Source organism: Solenopsis invicta, chromosome 6 (assembly GCF_016802725.1).
Source record: "Solenopsis invicta isolate M01_SB chromosome 6, UNIL_Sinv_3.0, whole genome shotgun sequence".
Classification (NCBI taxonomy): Eukaryota; Metazoa; Arthropoda; class Insecta; order Hymenoptera; family Formicidae; genus Solenopsis; species Solenopsis invicta.
Window position 1 is genome coordinate 24,978,729 of NC_052669.1, and position 19,378 is coordinate 24,998,106.

At 34.9% G+C, this 19,378-nt stretch overlaps 5 protein-coding genes and 1 long non-coding RNA gene across 8 annotated transcripts in view; 3 read left to right on the forward strand and 3 right to left on the reverse strand.

The window, feature by feature from the left end:
- Nucleotides 1-4,596, forward strand: part of LOC105200570 (RING finger protein 17) — a 148,357-nt gene extending 143,761 nt beyond the window's left edge. The window contains exons 18-27 of the mRNA XM_026134319.2: nt 231-379; nt 459-808; nt 992-1,161; nt 1,230-1,349; nt 1,659-1,769; nt 1,902-2,453; nt 2,531-2,624; nt 2,747-2,900; nt 2,985-3,144; nt 3,210-4,596. Coding sequence (XP_025990104.2) covers nt 231-379; nt 459-808; nt 992-1,161; nt 1,230-1,349; nt 1,659-1,769; nt 1,902-2,453; nt 2,531-2,624; nt 2,747-2,900; nt 2,985-3,144; nt 3,210-3,341 — 1,992 coding nt within the window. The 3' untranslated portion in view covers nt 3,342-4,596. The remainder of the gene's footprint in view (nt 1-230; nt 380-458; nt 809-991; nt 1,162-1,229; nt 1,350-1,658; nt 1,770-1,901; nt 2,454-2,530; nt 2,625-2,746; nt 2,901-2,984; nt 3,145-3,209) is intronic.
- LOC105200514 (cleavage stimulation factor subunit 2) lies at nt 3,427-7,830 on the reverse strand. Of its 3 annotated transcripts, none has more exons than XM_011168100.3 (8): nt 7,552-7,830; nt 7,384-7,462; nt 6,252-6,817; nt 5,681-5,849; nt 5,584-5,610; nt 5,394-5,491; nt 4,598-4,794; nt 3,427-3,700 (listed from the first exon to the last, which is right to left on the reverse strand). In XM_011168100.3, the coding sequence occupies exons 1-8, from the start codon at nt 7,610-7,612 to the stop codon at nt 3,581-3,583; spliced, it is 1,317 nt and encodes a 438-aa protein (XP_011166402.1). In that variant the 5' UTR covers nt 7,613-7,830; the 3' UTR covers nt 3,427-3,580. The 3 variants fall into 3 exon arrangements, with proteins under 3 accessions (XP_011166402.1, XP_011166400.1, XP_011166401.1); XM_011168098.3 differs by having other exon boundaries at nt 5,681-5,966; nt 7,552-7,827; XM_011168099.3 differs by lacking the exon at nt 5,584-5,610 and having other exon boundaries at nt 5,681-5,966; nt 7,552-7,827.
- Nucleotides 7,831-7,964: 134 nt separating this feature from the next.
- LOC105200511 (intraflagellar transport protein 122 homolog) lies at nt 7,965-14,611 on the forward strand. Its single transcript, XM_011168093.3, has 16 exons — nt 7,965-8,130; nt 8,495-8,604; nt 8,698-8,818; nt 8,886-9,096; nt 9,328-9,401; nt 9,481-9,751; nt 9,820-9,981; nt 10,309-10,606; nt 10,674-11,044; nt 11,231-11,623; nt 12,498-12,912; nt 12,992-13,218; nt 13,290-13,677; nt 13,785-13,954; nt 14,030-14,191; nt 14,264-14,611. The coding sequence occupies exons 1-16, from the start codon at nt 8,084-8,086 to the stop codon at nt 14,348-14,350; spliced, it is 3,507 nt and encodes a 1,168-aa protein (XP_011166395.1). The 5' UTR covers nt 7,965-8,083; the 3' UTR covers nt 14,351-14,611.
- A 111-nt stretch (nt 14,612-14,722) lies between these two features.
- On the forward strand, nt 14,723-16,974 carry LOC105200569. The gene is made up of 9 exons (XM_011168201.3): nt 14,723-14,894; nt 14,974-15,129; nt 15,237-15,367; nt 15,429-15,561; nt 15,636-15,758; nt 15,815-15,898; nt 15,972-16,124; nt 16,266-16,394; nt 16,463-16,974. The coding sequence occupies exons 1-9, from the start codon at nt 14,756-14,758 to the stop codon at nt 16,570-16,572; spliced, it is 1,158 nt and encodes a 385-aa protein (XP_011166503.2). The 5' UTR covers nt 14,723-14,755; the 3' UTR covers nt 16,573-16,974.
- Nucleotides 14,923-15,933, reverse strand: LOC113003720. The gene is made up of 3 exons (XR_003268638.2): nt 15,797-15,933; nt 15,421-15,727; nt 14,923-15,345 (listed from the first exon to the last, which is right to left on the reverse strand). It is a non-coding gene; the product is annotated as an uncharacterized LOC113003720 (long non-coding RNA).
- On the reverse strand, nt 16,922-19,061 carry LOC105200510 (prostaglandin E synthase 2). The gene is made up of 5 exons (XM_011168092.3): nt 18,599-19,061; nt 18,450-18,524; nt 17,915-18,252; nt 17,725-17,836; nt 16,922-17,348 (listed from the first exon to the last, which is right to left on the reverse strand). The coding sequence occupies exons 1-5, from the start codon at nt 18,893-18,895 to the stop codon at nt 16,986-16,988; spliced, it is 1,185 nt and encodes a 394-aa protein (XP_011166394.1). The 5' UTR covers nt 18,896-19,061; the 3' UTR covers nt 16,922-16,985.
- Between the last annotated feature and the right edge of the window lie 317 nt (nt 19,062-19,378).

Genomic DNA, 19,378 nt, shown 5'->3' on the forward strand with positions numbered 1-19,378 from the left:
TTATATATATGTATTTTATCCAATTTTCTCTTTAAGTATTTATATTTTACGCATAATATTACAAATAAAATTCTGTCTTCAATTCTGACACAATTTATGGATTATATAAAATGTATTCAGAGACTATTTGATGAAAGTTATGTGAAAAAATAATATTGCAATTGCTGCATGCAACAAAGTTGATTACGAATATAAAAATATATAAAGTTACTCGTATCGCATATGTTAAGATTCAAGAAGAAGTTTTGGATGACGTGATACCTGTTGTACTTTGGGTAAGACAGTCTAAGGTACCAGGACCATTAGCGCCGACTAGAATAGAGGTCAATTCTATCAACCGAATGTTGGTGGATGAGGGTGTCGCTTTGCCCATTAAGAAGTAAGAAATTAATTCAATACAAAAAGAGGTTTAATTTGCATGCAATGTTCGAATTATAATTTCTAATCTAATTCAACAGCTACTTCGCACAAGCAGATTCAATTCTCGCTGCAGAATTTAAACAGCAGTTAGAGAGTAGTAATTGGGTCACGCCGTTCAATGAAGAAGTAAAGTGGTTTAACAAAATGGACGAGAGTGAAATGGATGATACGATTATATCGCATCAAACTGATATGTCAAATTGTAATAATACTGATATTTTAAACACTTCATTTGTGAGTACCATTTGCGATACGACGATAAATACCGAATGTGCGGTAAAGTTCTCGGACTGGTTACCACCAAAAGAAATAACGGAGGAAGTGTTTCATGCTATACCAACATATGTGGATAACAAATGCGTCGTGTATTTGCATCCTAAGAAAAGTAGTAAGTTTGCCTTGATTGATAATAGTAATCTACATAAAGTTCCTTTCTAATCTTGCACAGAATTTTGCATTCATTTGTACCTACATATTTATTACCTACATCATTTACATCTTTACAATATAGCAGTCTTATTTATTCGAAAACTATGCTTATAATAACCCTACCGTTTCGCTCTTGTCGTAGATGCTGATGTGCTGCAGTATATAGAGTCCGAGTTGCAAAGTCATTATAAAAAGGTTAAAATAAACAAACACAAAATATGGAAAGAGGGAGATTTATGTATCGCCCAATATCATCAGAACCAAAAATGGTACAGGGGTAAAATTGTAAAAGATTTAGGAAATATATTGCAGGTAAGAAATAATAACTTATTATTTTTAACTATTGTTTTTGCTTTTTTGATCATATGCTCTGAATCTAGGTGGAATTTGTCGATTATGGCAATGTGGAAGACTGCGAGAGACAACATGTAACGGATCATATTAGACTGGGACATATTCCTATCCAATGCACAAAATGCATCATAAGTGGACTAAGACCGGTAATAGGATTTTTTCGGCAATAATGATCTTCTGTAATTTAGATCTTTTTTGCCCAACCCAAGTTTTTTTATTGTGCTTTCAAAAAATATGAAAAAAATTAAAATTACTTTTCAACATCCATGTTACATTACCAAATAATTTTTTTATTTAAATGTTAAATCTTTATTTAATAAAAATTGAAATTTGAGTAGAGATGTTTAAGAATGAAATTTCGCTTGTGCTTCAGATTGCAAACGAAAAGTTAATGTATAATTTTGTATTCGTAATAATTTTTTTTAATTTCTCTTTGTGTCCTCTTCATACAACAGGCATCGCCAAATGGTAAATGGATGTTGCATGATCTAGACCGCATACACGCGCTCCTCGTGGATCAGGATTGCAAGGTGTCCATTTTACAGCGCCAGTCCGCATATTTAATTGTAAGTTATGTCCAGATTTATGTCAGTAATAATGTACGAATATAAACAAGTCTCTAATATAAAGCCTTTAATAAGTTTTGATAACAATTTTATTGTAATAATGCTACGCATGCAATAACTCATTATCCGTAGGTATCGATAACATTATTACGGCCATGGAAATGTGATCTTCTGTTATATCTTGTAAATCACATGAATATGAGTATCAAGGTTGAACGTAAAGAGTGGAATGATTCGGACATTTCCGAAGATGAAAATTCGAATTTGGACTCTACCAGAGATGTTGTGATTGAAGATACAATAAGCGATTGCGAGAAGCTATGCATAGCCGATATTTCCAAAAAATCTACCTTAGAAACAAATATGCAGGATATTACATTAACCGAGAATATGATGAGTGATAATGTAGCGGAAATTTCAAAAATGGAATTGCTGGATAAGCACAAGAGCAAACAAGCATCCGACACTGAAAGCTCATCTTCGATAGACATGAATTTGACGAACGCGCATCTGATTTCTTCAACGCCGCACCTACAATCGGAGGAAGAAGATTATTTTGTTTCATACAAACGATTGATTATTCCTCAAGATATAAAATACATTGAATTAGTATTATTTTGCAACAGAGATCCCATCACTTCATACGCGCAGCTGGCTGAAAATAACGACGACATATTCTCTAATGTGGGTCTACGCAAATTTATTATTAAATATCTTTCACATAAAAAAAGTGTTGATCTAATTTATATTCATTTTTTTAGGAGTTTCACGAATATTATTTGCGATACCAATCCATAATGGCAGAGTTACAAACTGATACTTGTTACCAACCATTAATTGAGACTTTTGCAAAAAGTAAGTAATTTCTTTATAAAGAAATAAAATAAAATAAATATAACTGTACATGATCGAATTGGTACGCAACACGATACGTTCAATAAAATTGTCAATAGTCTTCATTTTTTAATTTTTCTTAGATACTCCATGCATTGCGAAATTTACTGATGATATGTGGTATAGGTGTGTTATCACGAATAGCGAAAAAATTCCAAACACTCCTTACGTAAAAATTTCACTGTATTACGTCGATTATGGTAATCATGAAGATAAAAAAGTCCACGTACTCTCCAAGTGAGTTGAGCATTAATGATATCGATTTTTTTCATATTTGTGCAATTTTGTGCCATTTATGTAACAAAAATAAAATTTATATAGAGACCACGATTTACGTGTACCAAAGGAAGAATGGCTGGAATTACCCGCCATGGTTATCAAATGCACATTTTGGGGATTAGATTTCGTCTCCAACGATATTGATTTGTTAGCGTCGAAATTAGATGAAATATACAATCAAGCAGTTGTGGCCAAAGTTAAGGTAAGCCTGTTTGAAATTCATTTGTTTAAATCACATGAAAATACATTAATCACACATCATCGTAGGATATTAATGATGGAAATAATCTAGTGGTCGAACTATATAAGGATAAAACATGTAAGGAACTTTTTTATGCTCATTTAATAGAAGAAGGTTTATATCGATTTAAGTACCCAAGGAAGACCGAGGATGACTGATAGTTATTTACGACTTCAAGTTTTTACTTAAACCACTGCATTTATTTTATATGATTTATATTGATTTAAGTAAATCGAGAAGGAATTCATAACCATGGATAGTTCATTTTTTATACGTATAAAAAAGGTTATGAGTTTCTAAGACAAGCGTTAAAATCTTATTGTAAAATCTCATTTTATAGAAATACATCACATATGTTATTGTATAAGAAATATTTTATATAATTGTCTTTCTTACACTAACGTTGTGTACTCTTCGCAATCTGTTCCTTTAGTACTAGGATACTTTGTCTCTGCTCAGGCGGAAGCATTGCAATTTGCTCGTCTGACAATTGCAACACTTGCATTATTAAAGCCGCCTGTGAAAAAAATTATTTTATAGTCTAAACGTAGCTATAGTAAGCATATTTTTTTACGTATGTGATAAAATACAAGGGGACATGTAAATTAATGGCTTATTGAGTATTTTAGATTTATTTGAATATTTTGATGCGTGCGTTGATATAGCTCAGTACTGATCAAGATTTGTAATTTTGTACTTGAAGTTGAAATGAATCCATGTTCATGCTTATTATCATTCTTATTCTCAATTTCTCATAATACGCGATTCTTGTTCTCAGAAACAAGATTGATCTAAGATCATTAAACGTTTTTGACATATATTATTTATTGTTTAAAAATATATTATTTTACTAATATAAGACACTATTATTCTTAAAACAAGATAAGATACATGAGCATATGTAATAATACTTACAGAAATATAATTTTATACTTGTATGTTTTAAGAAAATACATTATTATTATTATGAAAATACAATATTATTATAATTGTAATGTAACAAAACAATCTATATAATCATATGTACATGTATATAATTATATCCAATGTGCATTAACAATTACACATTAGCTATTACAGATTATCAATAATACCCCTCAAAAGATTTTTTATGACTAAGCCAGACTAAGTTAAACTAGTCCCGTCTCTGAAAAAGAGTATCACGCACTACAAAAAAATAACTATAAAGTGAGAAATGAGTACGAACATCGATGCGTTTTAATTTTAAGTTCAAAACTACAAAACTGGAGCAGCACTGATGTAGAACCAAAATTTGTTACGCGTTCATATGTGTACAATTTTGTTTTTATTCATAATTCTTATTTTATAAAAAGATAATTGTAAGGACATTTTATTTGTGATGACTTTATCTTTTGTAATCAAATTTCAAATAAAAGCATAAACTGCAACGTACCTTTTCCTGATCAGATGCGCCGCTGGGAATATTTCCCGCTGGAGACATTCCGGCCACTAGTCTCGTAGTTGCAGAACTTGCGGGCTGCGAAAGCACGGTTGCAGAGGAGCCAGTTGTATTGTTAGTTACAACACTTGATGCTGGCACAGTTGGTGCAGCAACCGGTCTCGGAACGATCGGCGGCGCAACTGGAGTCGCTACGAGTTTTATAAAACAAAAATCCATTAACATTCGATCCACCAAAAAAACAATATTTACTTTGACATATAAAAGCAATAGACTTATATAAAATGCACAGGATTGGGTAATAACTAATTAGAAAATTAAAAGTTAAATAATAAAGTTAAGAAGTTATAACAACTTTTAACTTAGGCTGATATTTATAATTGAATCTTATTTCAAGACTGTCTTGAATAATGTCTTAAAATGCTAATACGGCTCTGTGATTGGTCAATAACATCTTAAGACAGTACTTCAAACTTAAATATAAGAATCGACTATGGATACCAACTTTAGTTAATTTTTAACTTCAATTAAAATTATTTTTAAAACATAAACTTTAGCTTATTAATTTTTTTTTTCAAAAATTTATACAAAAAAAATACATTCCAACATATAAAAGAACAATATTTCTTTATTACTTTATATAAACTTAATTTTTCAAATAAAATATTAAATACTTTTCAAAATTAACTTTTCAAGACGTTAACTTTAACTTAATTTAATAATAATTAATGTACCCAATTCTGAAAATGCATATGTAATCACATGTATAAAAAATAAAATAAAAACATACGATTAGATTTGGTAATCCTAGGATCGATGGGTATCCGGGAATCTCTAAGTTCTCTCGAATCTCTGTTGAATCTATCAGACCTCGGATCGCGATAGAAACTGAAAATAATGTTGCTTTGATGTAAGAAACAACGATTAAATTCAAGAGATATATATATATATATATATATATATGTATATGTATATGAGACCTCTCGATTCCTTCCACAGGAAGAATGCTATAAAAAAGAACTCTTTCAATTACGCAGTTTACAATTGAGATCTACCAATCGACGCAAAGCGACTTACTTGTCCGTAATATTAAACGCGTTTGCCCCTCTTGGATCGGCAGTAGCCGGCATCACCGAGGGCGCACTAACCGGCGCGGGCTGCGTTTGTGGCGATCCTCTCAAGTCCTGATCCATTCTAGCTACACGCGGATCTATCTGTCTGTCTAGTCGGAGATCTATGTCCTGACCTGTTTTTACGGATTGAATGTCAAATTTAAATTCCTTGTCCAGTGATCCTCTCGAATCTTGATCCATAGCTACACGCGGATTTATCTGTCTGTTCAGTCGAAGATCTACGTCCTGACCTGTTTTTACGGATTGAATTTTAAATTTAAACTCTTTGTCCAGCTGGTCGTAAAGACTTCAAAGTTCAAATGATACGTACATTATGAAACGTGGAGAAAACAATAGGTTCAATCAAATTAAATTGCATCACTACATTAATAAATCGTTACTTTCCGTACTCGAATGGTACTTTACGGAAAATCAATGAATACAATTTCAAGATTTTAGCGCAATTCTTTACGACTAGTAATCACTAATATAATTCTTGAATAACAATATTGTGACAAGACAGACTTTTATCGTACCTGCGAAAATGGGCGCTGGAGCATTGACAGGTGGCGGAGGTCGTGGCGCCCATGGTTCCTCGATTCGCGGCTGTACCTGCGGGATCGGCTTCTCGGACGGCGTTAATACACTCGGAATGGGATTGGCCTTGTGCAACATACTGACAGCTGTATGTGGATCCACTATCCTCATGACCACTTGTGCTTGAAGCAGGGCGTACGCCAGCTGTGGATTCTGCAGAAGCATCTGACGCGCCTCGTTCGGATTGTTTTGCACACAGAGTTTCATCTGTTTCATCAGTTCGAACATCTGCTCCGGTGGCAGAGACGCCACGGCTTTGCTTATTGCCTCTGGCGCCTTATCCGACTGAACGGCTTCTCCATAAGGATTCTCTGTATTCTGTCCCTGTAGTAGACTTTGCATCTCCATACGACTTTTCTCTGTGCAAGCATTGTCCACGCGTAAAGTTCGTCCACCAATCTCATATCCATTTAAATTTCTCATGGCACTTAGAGCTGTTTCCTGATCTTTATATTCACAGAAGCCATATCCTTTGGGCTTACCCGTCTCGCGATCAAATACTAATCTGTTTACAATTGAATATATGAATAAATACAAAAAAAAAACTAGAAATGAAAGTAAATTACATTTATAAAATATCACTAAATTTATTTTATGCTAAAATACATAATTATGGAGTACAGAGTTGGATTTTCTCATAAACAGGTGAGAGTTTTCACTTCTAATTGAATTTTCTCTAAAAATGTATAATATATGATCAATTTGTAGCATAAATTCTTAATATTTTGTATCTGAATAATTATTTTTGTGACTGTATATTTTTTTGAAAAAGAAAAAAACAAGTGTACAAGATATAAACAATACATTAAAGAACTATATTCTATATATTTATTTACTGCAAAGAATTTCTTTGTAAACATTCTAGACGATAACACTGACAAATTTAAGTTTTAGTTTCAAGTTTATTAAGTTCTATCTTAATTCTTATAACATTGTACTATTCTAAAACTGGTTGCTAACATTTGTATCTTAAATGTTAAAGATACATCGAAAGATTCGGTAATACGATTTTAATAAATTGTTCAATGCAATTAGCATTATAGTGAGCAATGAGAAACATGATGGACTCACTTAAACGAAAGCACAGGTCCAACCTCGCTGAAGATATCCTTCAGATTCTCTTCCGTAGCCTCGTACGGGATATTCCCGACTGTAAAACAATTGGAAACGTTGCGATGTCACATTATTATTATGCAGACGCAATAAGCAGCATTACAACTCGTACGTTAAATTACTCACCGAAGACACTTCGCATCGACTTGTCCATCAGCGATTGATCCGAAATAGTTGAATTACTCATTTTTGCGCTTTTGTTTCCGCCTAATGCGGGGCAGACACTCAATACAATGACAACACTACACGCGTGCTTTAAAAGCACGAAACACTCGATCCGTTGAATAAACTCGACAAAATAAAACTTGCAGTACTTGCACACGTCTGCCTACTATTCTGCAATCTGCTGCAATGCTGCAATCGACTAACCTAAATCTGCACCGTAAAACCGGGAGGAGATTGGATATGCCCGCGTCGCTCCGGCTTTTGATTATTGAATACCTCGCTGGGTAATATCGCACCCTTTCTTACCAAGAGTAAGCAAACTTCTAGAATATGCTCTCGTCTTTAACAGCAAACCTGTCGATATATAGATTTGCAATTGCCATGGCAACTGGACGAACGCCAGATTGAAACATTCTCGTGTGTTATAGAAACATAGAATAATATTGTTGTAGGCTGATCCAACAATATTAGACAATCTGTGCTGAATGTGACAATGAGAGCACATCCAGCATGGGTCGACAAAGTGCAGTCGGATCAATGGTAAAACTCGAGTAGATCAACAGTTCTCTCTCAGAAATTATAAATTAATTTTTGTAAATGTACTGAATAAGAATGTGAGGAGTGAAAGTGTTAAAGATTATTAGATTGCATAAAAGTTGCCTTGTTGAACCTTTATGAGACGAGGAATTGAATTATAAGAATAATATGTCTAATATTAATTTATAAATTATTGTATAATTTATTATCTATATGATATATAAAAATGAAAAATAAATTTCTAAGTTTATATTTTACTATTTGTTTCACAAAGGCTTGAACTATTAAATGCTTTTTTATCATTCAGTAACATCCTAATTCTTTGATGTTACCTCTCATTATTTCTTTCTTATTATATATTTTTTAGTATATACGATCTTTGCTTCAATCCGGATGGTACACAATTAGTTGTTGCTTCTGGCAATCAAGTCCTTGTGTACGAGACCAGTGATGGTGCCTTGATTCAACCATTGAAGGGTGAATTATCTTAGAAAGAATTGTCTAGCTATTAAAATAAAATAAAAATTCTTTTTCTCTATAAATGTAATCTTGTGTTCATATATTTTATAGGGCATAAAGACACAGTATATTGTGTGTGCTATGCAAGAGATGGCAAGAAATTTGCATCAGGAAGTGCAGACAAAAGTGTTATTATCTGGACTTCCAAGTTAGAAGGGATATTAAAATATTCGTAGGTTCTATTTCTAGCTCTGATAAATATGAATATTCAATAGATCTTATAATTTTCCTTTGTTTAGACACAATGAAGCTGTACAATCAATGCATTTTAATCCTGTCTCGCATCAGCTTCTCAGCTGTTCGCTCTCAGATATTGCCTTTTGGTCCGTGGAACAGAAAGCTGTACAGAAACAAAAGTCTGGTGGGAGGGTCAATTGTTGTGCATGGACAAGGGATGGCCAATACTTAGCTCTTGGTCTTGCAACTGGACATGTATCTATAAGAAACAAAGTATATTGCTCATTTTGTCTTTATAATGTTTTATAAATTGTATTATTTAAAAAAATATATTAAATTGTTATACAATTTAGCGTTAAATATAATAAATATTTTTAATATATTTAATAAAATTATATATATATATATATATATATATATATATATATATATATATATATATATATAATAATAGTGTCTTTATGCTATTCTATGAACTAATCTAAATGTATCAATATTTTTCAGAATGGTGAAGAAAAAACGCGCATTGAACGACAGCTTGGAGTTCCAATTTGGAGTTTATCATGGAATCCTTTACAGTACCTACAATCTTACATATTAGATAGATACATATAAAATTAAAGACGGAAGAAATCAGAATATTTTATTGATGTTTAGGGACGAAGCTACAGATATTCTCTGCATTGCTGACTGGAATGGAATCATCACATTTTACACAATCGGTGGAGAAGCTATCAGAAGAGAGAGGTCATTCAGTTTTATACCACTTAAAGTCACTCACTTCCCAGAAGGTCAATACCTTCTCGTTTGCGGTAGTAATAAACAATGCCTATTGATGACGCACGATGGCATACAATTGGTTAACGTAGGCGGTACCTTTTCGTCATGGGTATGGAGCTGTGCCGTTCATCCAAACGCCTCGCATATTGTAAGTTGTAACACAGTTTGCGCGGCATTACTTGTTTTAATTATCTGCTATTTAGCGATTATTTTCAGGCACTCGGTACTCAAGATGGAACGATAACGTATCTACAACTTTCCTGGGACGTCGTACATGGTCTATATGGCGACAGATACGCGTACAGAGAGAACATGACTGATGTAATAATACAGCATTTAATCACGAGTCAGAAAGTTCGAATTAAATGTAAAGATCTGGTAAGTACAATGTCTGCAAAACGTTAAAAACTTTAGACAAAAAAGTTAAGATCAATTTTTGTAAAAATATTCAATTGGTACCTCACATTTGTAAATTTTTATTTTTTTATTTTTTTCCATTTAATCGGAACTCTTTTTGAAAACTATAAAGAACTCTAGAATTCTTTGAAGAATCTATACATATTAATTATATCACAATTTTAAAAATAAGATGTTAATTCATAGTGGTTGCAAAACATCTAAAGAAATGATGAAGTAATTGTATTGTATTACGACTTTGTAATAGAAAGTGTGTTATTAAATTTAAATACTTATATTCTATTCCAGGTATGCCGGATTGCGGTGTATCGAAACAGGCTAGCTGTGCAATTATCTGAGCGAGTAATCATTTACGAACCGTCTGGTGCAGGCGATGTAATGCATTATAGGATACGAGACAAGCTTAATCAGACATTGAATTGCAATCTGTTGGTTGTCACGTCGAATCACTTAGTTTTGTGCCTGGAAAGACGTCTGCAAAGTCTCTCGTTCGCGGGGATAATAGAGAGAGAATGGATACTCGATGGACTTATCACTTACATCAAGGTGGCGGGTGGTCCTGCCGGACAGGAATGTTTAATAGCTGGTAAATTTTGAAAGAAAAATTTATTATCTTGATAAGCCAACAGTTTTAACACGAGTTTTGATACTAGGTCTGAAAAGCGGACACGTAATGAAGATATATCTTGACAATCCGTTTCCCGCACACGTCGCAAAAATCGATGATGCCGTGAGATGCTTGGACATCAGCTCTTTGAAGGAGAAAATGGCGGTAGTCAGCGAAGCTGGTATCCTCTCCGTGTTCGATCTGTGCACCGGCGAGAAACTGCAGGAATTCCACGATGTCAACAGCGTCGCGTTCAACATTGCTTTCGAAGATATCATGTGTTTCGCGGGCAGCAACTACCTCGCGATAAAAGTCGCAAACTTCTCCGAGTATAGACAAAAATTCTCTGGCTTCGTCGTAGGGCATAACGGCTCGAAACTGTACTGTTTGAACGGTTCATCTATCATGACACTAGAGGTAAGTTCTTGCAACGTCAAGTGGTTTCTAAACGTTCAATGTTATTGCACAATATTTAAATACTGCACAATATTGTTGATCGTCTGAAGACTAATTTGTTTTAAATTATCTGAAGAAATATTGTATAATATTATTATATATAAAATAGCACAACGTTCTTATTATACTTTGCATGATATATTGCAGGTGCCATTATCGTTGTTCATGTATCAATATCTAGACATCGGTTTGTACAGCCACGCTTACGACATAGCGTGTTTAGGTGTGGCCGAATCGGACTGGCTCGCCTTGGGGACGGCGTGTTTAGATAATTTGGAATTAAACATCGCATACTCGGCGTTTGCGCGAATAAAAAAGCTGCGTTACATAGAGATCGTGTCAGAGGTGGAGGAGAAATTGAAGTCGGGTGAATGGGGACGAGAAGCCTGCATGGCTACTGCCGCGGCCGCTATGGGAAGACTACGCGATGCGGCGAAGCTCTATCAAAAAGCTGGTTTACAACAATATGCTCTCGATATGTACTCCGATTTACGGATGTTTGACATCGCTCAGGAATTTATTGCCTCCGGCAACACGCAGGTCCGTTTATAATCAACTAGGGGTGTGCGGGTATCCGAGATTTCAGATTTGGATCGGGTCGGGAATTTTTTTCGAGATCGGGTCGGGACCCAAAAGTTTGTAAAGTTTGAGTATCCGAAATCAAGTCGGGACCCGAAATCGAGGTCGAGACCCAAAATCAAAACGGAATCCCAAAATTTTGTAAATTTTGAGTACTTCGATCTAAAGTCGGATCAAGTAGCGGTCAGAGATCTAGATACTTTATACACACTGATATGAGAAAAAAATTACTAAATTTACTTAAGACATTTTGTTTATATTGAATTACTAAATTTGAATACTGCTAATGAAATATTTACTTACAGAACATAAGTATTTACTCAATAAAAAATGATAATTAAATTAGTGGTTACTCCTGGTATTAAATAAATATATATTTACGTTTGGAAAAAATTTTATTGGGGCAATATTCAAACAAATAATTATTAAAATTTAGTAATTTTTTTCTCACATCAGTGTATAAGGTATTTAAATCTATGACCGCTTCTTGACCCGATTTTAGATCCGAGTACTCAAAATTTACAAAATTTTGGGATTTTGTCTGGATTTCGGGTTCCGACAGGATTTCGGGACCCCACTCGATTTTGATTCCTGACTCAATTTCCCGACTCGATCCCAAAAAAAAATCCCAACCCGACCCGAAGCTCGGGTACCCGTAATTTTGGGTATCCGCACACCCCTATAATCAACACTTTAAAGCTTGAGCTTAAAATGTTGTGGTTCTGGATTAATATATAAAAAGCAAAATAAAGTAAAATAATGACAGCAACTAACAAAATAATAAATGACTGGATAATATTCATCATTGAATTTAACGATTTATTTGAATCTTTAGGATCGTACGGTATTATTGCGGCGACGAGCGGAATGGGCGAAAAGCTTGGGCGAGCCACGCGCCGCAGCCGAAATGTTTCTTTCAGCGGGAGATATCGATCGTGCCATCAGTATTATCGCCGAATACGGTTGGATTGATATGTTGATCAAAGTAGGCAGACAATTGGATAAGGCGGACAGAGACAATCTGTCCATGATCGCCAAGAAACTTAAGCAACTGGGTGCTTCGCATGGCGCGGCGGAGATTTTTAGTCGATTGGGAGACGATCCTGATGTTGCCGACGTGCTTGTGGACGCACAAGCGTGGCCCGAGGCCTTCGAACTCGCAGAAAGAAATCCGAAATTGAAGTCACGGGTATATGGACCATACGCACGATGGCTGGCGGAAACCGGACGATTTTCCGAGGCTCAAGAAGGTGCTGTGGATTACTGTAATATCACAACGGACATAACAAGTATAACGTCGAGATATTTAACATTTAATGTATGTTACAGCGTTTCAAATGGCGGGACAACCGGAAGAATCCATACTCGTACTTACGATGCTAGCTAATAACGCTGTGATAGAAAAAAGGTTTCGCGATGCCTCTTACTTTTACTGGCTTTTGTCGCAGTTGAGTCTGGATTTGTCAAAAAGCGTGGAAGAGATAAAAATTATGTTTCTCAATTATTCTGATAAAGCGGATATCTATTATGCGTATCATGAAGTATACAAGTATCTGGTACGATCGTAATGTGAAATGTGACATCTTCTCTGTTATACTTTTTCTTTATAATATTGATGTTATTCTAGGAGGAGCCTTTTACATCTCTAATGCCAGAGGCATTATTCAATATCTCGAGATATTTGCTCATGAAAACGCAAAACATGCGATTGGATGGCATCTCGAAGATGACAATAATGTACAGTCTGATGAAACAAGCGCGAATATTGGGTGCCAACAAGCTGGTTATGCAATTATTGGACCAATTACGTTCGATGAAGATTCCTACGAATCTTCAGACGCAAGTGGAAACGTCGACTTTAGTTGCCAGATCTTATCCTTATCGCGATCCGGAAGAGTTACTGCCTCTATGCTACAAATGCTCCACATTCAATCCTTTAATGCCGACAAATAATGTATCTGGTAGTAGTTGCACGCAATGTGGCTTAAAATTTCAATATTCCTTTGTTATGTTCGGTAAGTAACGGATTAGAGTACATAGAAATTTAAGATCCTTAAAATTCTTGTATTTTCTGTAGATTTTTTTAAACAATTATCACTATTAAATTGGTATTCGTTTATAGAAATTTTGCCATTAGTCGAGTTCGAATTAGAAGACGATATCACAGACGAGGAAGCTGAAAAACTGATAGAAGAACCATTACCTTCCCCCGATGACCTTGCAGTTAGCGATCAATTTACCATGACTTCCAATGAGACTGACCTCTTCACCGCGCGTCTAATGAGATACGAGGTAGTGACAAAGATAATATATAATTACATAAAGTGTTAATTTTATAAAATAAAATTTAAAAAATGATTATTGTAGGAAAAATCCAATAATTCTACAGTAACCGTTGGAAGAGGGGTATTAAAAAGTATGGATCCATCCACAGTGATAATTATTAAGTGGCCTAAGCCTTTTAAGACTAGATACTTCAGGAATCTTTTGCCCGATCTGCAGGTCAGCTTGTGCAAATGCTGTTTAAAGGTAAATTACACAACACTATTTTAAAAGATCAAGTTTTACAAAATCCTGTTCTATATGACCGTGATGTTTCAGTTGTTTCATTCGGACGACTACGAATTAGCGTTGTTGCGACACGGGCACTGTCCATTCTGTCGGACACCAAACGTGACTGCAGGTTGAAATAACGTAGAATTAGAAATTTGTTACAGATCAGGCATATATGTATACATCTTCATATATATATATATAAATTGTTAAAAATATTTTAGAAATGTTTTAATCTTTCTATTTAGGGCCGAATCTTGTATAGTGCACTGTTATACATATATACATATGGACTTGTTTTTTATATGCGAAACTTTTTGCAACTGCGTTATTTTTTCTATTCACGTTACTATCACAACTGTATTTTATTCGAATAAATAAAGTAGGAGTACTTCACAGAGCGTCGTACAGTTAAAGGAACAGTAAATCCGAGGGTTCGGTTATGTGCTAATTGCGGCGATCGTTTGAGCATACATATTCCGTTACCGGTATTCCCTGAGAGCCAGAGTAAAATTCTTGAAATCAGTCACGTCTCCAGACATGATCAGTATACTATTAGTCGGCTGTTGTACTTTCGTGTGTGTCATAAGTGCTCAGGCTATTAATTTGGACCGATCCTTGAAAAATAATGCTTCAGAGATCAAATCATTTAACTCCCGTTCCAATCGTCAGGAAAGGTGTAAGTCATTTAAAGAATAATGAGTATATCATTTAGATATATATATATTTTTTAAACGTCGTGATGCATCTTCGCCCAGTCTTCCCGCTATTCAGCGTCGTACGTTTCGCTAACTCCGAGTGCCTGTCGAGCATCGATCAACTTAATGGAACGTGCTTTACAAGACGGGAGTGCATTAATTACGGAGGTAATCCATCGGGACCATGCGCCAACGGATTGGGCACTTGCTGCGTGTGTAAGTAGCATAACGGAATTAATTATAAAATTATAATTTGTCGATCATAAAATAAATGAATGTGCCTCACGATAAAATTGACACGACGGAATTTATACGTATTGCAGTTCAAAAGTCTTGCGGCTCCACCACCAACATGAATAATACGTACTTTGTAAGTCCAAGATATCCCATCACTTATCGAGGTGGAGAACGATGCACGATCACGGTGCAACGCTGTAATTCCAACATATGTCAGGTAACGCACGCGTTATGCATCAGTTCCAGAGAGTAAGTCTTTAAGTTTCTCACATTTGCAGTTGCGGCTAGATTTTCTGGAGGCCACCTGGGCCCAGCCTAATTCAACTGGATTTTGCGATTTAGATGTGTTTTTGGTATCGGGTGGTTCGTCTACGGTGCCCAGAATATGCGGAGAGAACACCAACCAGCATGGTAAATCAAATTTGTGAAAATTTTCATACAGATTGAGAAGAACGGAATTAACTAGACGTAAGATTTCGTTTCAGTATACGTTGACTTTAATGGAGCAACGCCAATCACGATATCCGTCGACACCAATGCAGATTACGCGTTCGATCGACGTTGGAATATAAGGATTCTGCAAATAGCATGTGATTCTGTATGCAGAGGTACGCGAATATTTTCATCATCGTTCTCAGATACTTACAAATTGTCTCCGTTTCAGCTCCTAATGGATGTTTACAATATTACAAGACTGTCTCCGGCACTGTTATGAGCTTCAACTTTGGTACAACGGAAAATGTCCGAGGTACACTTCAATCGAATGTCAATCAAATGCCATGAATTATAAATGAAGTGATCTAAACAAAGAATTGATTCAGCTCCTCAGATAGGAACGCGACAGATGGTGAATCACCATTATGGCGTGTGCATCAGGATGAGTCTTGGATATTGCACTATCGAGTGGTCGCAAGTTGATAGATTCTCCTTTTCCGTTTCTGGAGACACAGGATCGTTTGATCCAGATATAATAGGTATAGATCGATAATTTTTCCTTGAAAGTTTTTTGTAAATTTAGCAAAAATTGTTGATTGCGTCAGATATACTTTATAAAACATGGATCGCAGAATACCTTACCATTTGCCACGGCGTTTAGTTATCATGTGTATTAACAGGCACAGATTTGGTGGCAGAATCTGGAGCTAGCTGCACCAATGATTTCGTGATTATACCCGACCCGCGTGAGAATGGCGCTTCCGTTAATACAGACAGATTTTGCGGAAATGGATTTATAACAAAAATATGTAGGTAATCATTTAATGCTACGTTATACATTATAGAGATACTATATATTTTTTCATGAAATTTTTAGCGGACTTGAAACCATTTGTACTTTATGTCGTTACTAACGGCGATGAAATGCAAGAGGCTCAAAACAAAGGCTTCGCACTTATGTTTCGTCAGCTACCTTGCGCAGTTTAATTTATAATTTATACTGTTATGTATATAAATGGTAGGGCCTGCACTAGTCGCTTGAGTAATTACCAGCAAATGACTATTTAAAAAAATCTTATAATAAAACTTAAAAAAAAATAAATTGTAACTCGACAAATTCTTTTTTCTTTCTGGCGATCATTTAATTCAGATATAATAGGTAAATAGGACTAATTTTTGTTTGAAAATTTCCTATAAATTTAGCAAGTATTGATATTTTTATTTTACATCTAATTTTTATACATATTTGATTAAAATTGGTTATTGAATGATTTATTTGACTGGTGCAGTGACCTACATAAATTTTTTCTTAGAGTAATATTATTAAGCCACATCGTAATATTCATAAGTACGATTTATTATGTAAATAAATAATTCTATACATATGGGAGAACAATATATTATCTACTCAAACTCGCGTTACCAGAATGTGCATCAACTTGCTCTCTGACAGCATTGTACCAAATGCCAATCTTTGTATGGGTCAGCAAGTCTTGGAAAGCATCACAGCCTTCGATACTCTTCAAAATTCCGTACACCGCGAGATCGGACAAATCGGGCTTGCTACCGCCCATGAATGTAGTGCCACGTGCCTTGATACCGCGCAGCCAGTAATTTGCCTCGTCGTATAACGACTGTCGCACATCGTCTTTTAGACGATGCCTCTTTTTAAGTTTCTTTCCTATCAACCACATTGCCATCGCACCCACGTTTACTATCAGTAATCGCTCCCACGATGGAAAATACTCCTCCCATTTGCCAACCTAGATTAAAAATTATTTTTTATTTACATTATTGCTCCTACGTGGTATTACTTTTCATCAGTGTTGAGCTAATCGCTTAATTTATTTGTTAATTAAAAATTCAAAATATATAAAATTATAATTAATATAATCAATTAATGAAATTAAATGTTAAAACAATTTTTTACAATTAATTTTTAATCATATTTCAAAAATTATATTGATAACTTTTAATTGATTCAAACTTTAATCAATTAATGCTCAAAATTTATTTTAAAGCAACTGAAAAATTTTAATCGTTTGTTATAATCAAAAACTAAATTCTTAATCGTAATTATTAAATAATTGAAAAATTGATTAAATTATGCAACACAGTGCTTTTTACAGATTCACTCACTTCTGAGAACCAATTGAACGTCTTATAGGATTCATTGATTGTTCTGTAGACATTTGGCGAAAGAGTGTGAATGAACACCTCGTCTGCCCACTTCCTCCAGTTACGTTCCTCGCTAAACATAAAAGAACAGTAAAATGGTATAAAATGTGTGATTGATTATCCAATTATGTATATATTAGATTTCACATACGTAATATCGTTCATCGATCTATCCTTTGGAAGCTGCTTATTGAACATGAGAAAATACTTGTTTATAATCTCATATTTAAATTTGCCATTTTCTTCATGCATGCCTATACTCGGATAATAATTGGCCAGTTCTTCGATTTTGTGAGATGTGTTGTAAAAGTAGGAGGCAAGAAGCGATACTATCATGGTGCTGTCATTTAAGGGCTGATAACCTCCATCCACTTTGGTCAAGAGGATTGGAACTTTTTTGTACGAGGACCATCCAATTTCTTTACGAAGCACTGGGTCTACCTCCACAATGTCATAAGATATCCCATAATAATCCAAGAATACTCTGACCTGAAGTATAAATAATTCCATTCAGATTTTAATTCGGTAAATTAGCTTGTCATATATCTGTATTATTCTGTTATAATACAGATAGAATTATTGACTTTAGCTATTGAAGAAATATCGAACTGTGGAAAGAGATGAGATTAGAGAGAAATTATACAATTAGAAATTCTGCTGTCTGCGATTTCTAAAGTTTTACCCACCTTACAGCAAAAGGGGCACGTCTGATACTGGAATAACGTAAGTTTTAAACCTGTGGAATCCACCGGGGATGTAATCTGAAATAAAACAGGTGCGATTACATCAAGGCAAGATATACGCAGCGTGCAATCGTTCACGATCATCGGGATACCTTCCGGGACGGAGTGATAGGCGGCTTGTGCTTGAGTAATGCAGTCTCCAATTGCGTTCCCTCCAGGGCGATGTTCTTCCGAGTCTCCTTGATCCTGCGATAAGCATAACCCGCACCCACTGCGGTGCCGGTCACTGCGCCGATCAGAGCAAATTTCACCAGACCTGACCGCATCCTCTGCGGCTGCTGCACCATCGTGCAAAATGACCCTTGGGTGCCATTCTGATTGATAAAGTAACACTTACTCAAAAATTTCGCCCTTTCTGTGAACCGGGCGAATCTGTGTACCGCTGCCATTTTTAGGTTAGCGGATAAACGTTGTACAAATTCAAGGACCTTGCTACGATATAAACACGTAAATCGTAAATTATGGATACTTATACAATCTTTTCGGGATTGCCTAACTGAAAGTAAAATTATGTATTTATTAAAGAGCAATTACGACAAATACTCTGCATAGTAGAAAAAAACTTACTACAGAATTAGTTTTCAATTATCATTGATATTATATGAAAAAAGTGTCAAGACTGTCTTTAGTTTCTAAAATATTTTAATTGAAAATTGATGTAAGAATTCCAGATAAGTTACTTATATAGCGCGTATCACTTCGTACGATGATATAATCGCCGTTTTAATTTTAAAGTCGTTTAGTATTCCAAGCTATTGCTTTTAAAAAAAGGCAAAAAAATAATTACAAAACAATAATAATTAAAAAGTATTGGGCGTAAAGCATTGCTTAAAATACTTTGTTATATAAAATTGCTTGATTTGAATTTCATG

Bases quoted from the DNA above. Each gene is read 5' to 3' on its own strand.
- LOC105200514 (XM_011168098.3), bottom strand. From the start codon at position 7,612: ATGAGTAATTCAACTATTTCGGATCAATCGCTGATGGACAAGTCGATG. The intron at 6,818-7,383 runs GTGAGTCCATCA...AATTGTAAACAG, and splicing joins GGACCTGTGCTTTCGTTTAA to ATTAGTATTTGATCGCGAGA. The intron at 5,492-5,583 runs GTCTCATATACA...CATTATTTTCAG, and splicing joins CCTGTGGAAGGAATCGAGAG to TTTCTATCGCGATCCGAGGT.
- LOC105200510 (XM_011168092.3), bottom strand. From the start codon at position 18,895: ATGGCAGCGGTACACAGATTCGCCCGGTTCACAGAAAGGGCGAAATTT. The intron at 18,253-18,449 runs GTGGGTAAAACT...TTTATACTTCAG, and splicing joins CGTGCCCCTTTTGCTGTAAG to GTCAGAGTATTCTTGGATTA. The intron at 17,837-17,914 runs GTATGTGAAATC...TTTTATGTTTAG, and splicing joins AGATCGATGAACGATATTAC to CGAGGAACGTAACTGGAGGA.
- LOC105200511 (XM_011168093.3), top strand. From the start codon at position 8,084: ATGAGAGCACATCCAGCATGGGTCGACAAAGTGCAGTCGGATCAATG. The intron at 8,131-8,494 runs GTAAAACTCGAG...TATATTTTTTAG, and splicing joins AAAGTGCAGTCGGATCAATG to TATATACGATCTTTGCTTCA. The intron at 13,955-14,029 runs GTAGTGACAAAG...TGATTATTGTAG, and splicing joins CGCGTCTAATGAGATACGAG to GAAAAATCCAATAATTCTAC.
- LOC105200569 (XM_011168201.3), top strand. From the start codon at position 14,756: ATGATCAGTATACTATTAGTCGGCTGTTGTACTTTCGTGTGTGTCATA. The intron at 14,895-14,973 runs GTAAGTCATTTA...ATCTTCGCCCAG, and splicing joins TTCCAATCGTCAGGAAAGGT to TCTTCCCGCTATTCAGCGTC. The intron at 16,125-16,265 runs GTATAGATCGAT...GTGTATTAACAG, and splicing joins GTTTGATCCAGATATAATAG to GCACAGATTTGGTGGCAGAA.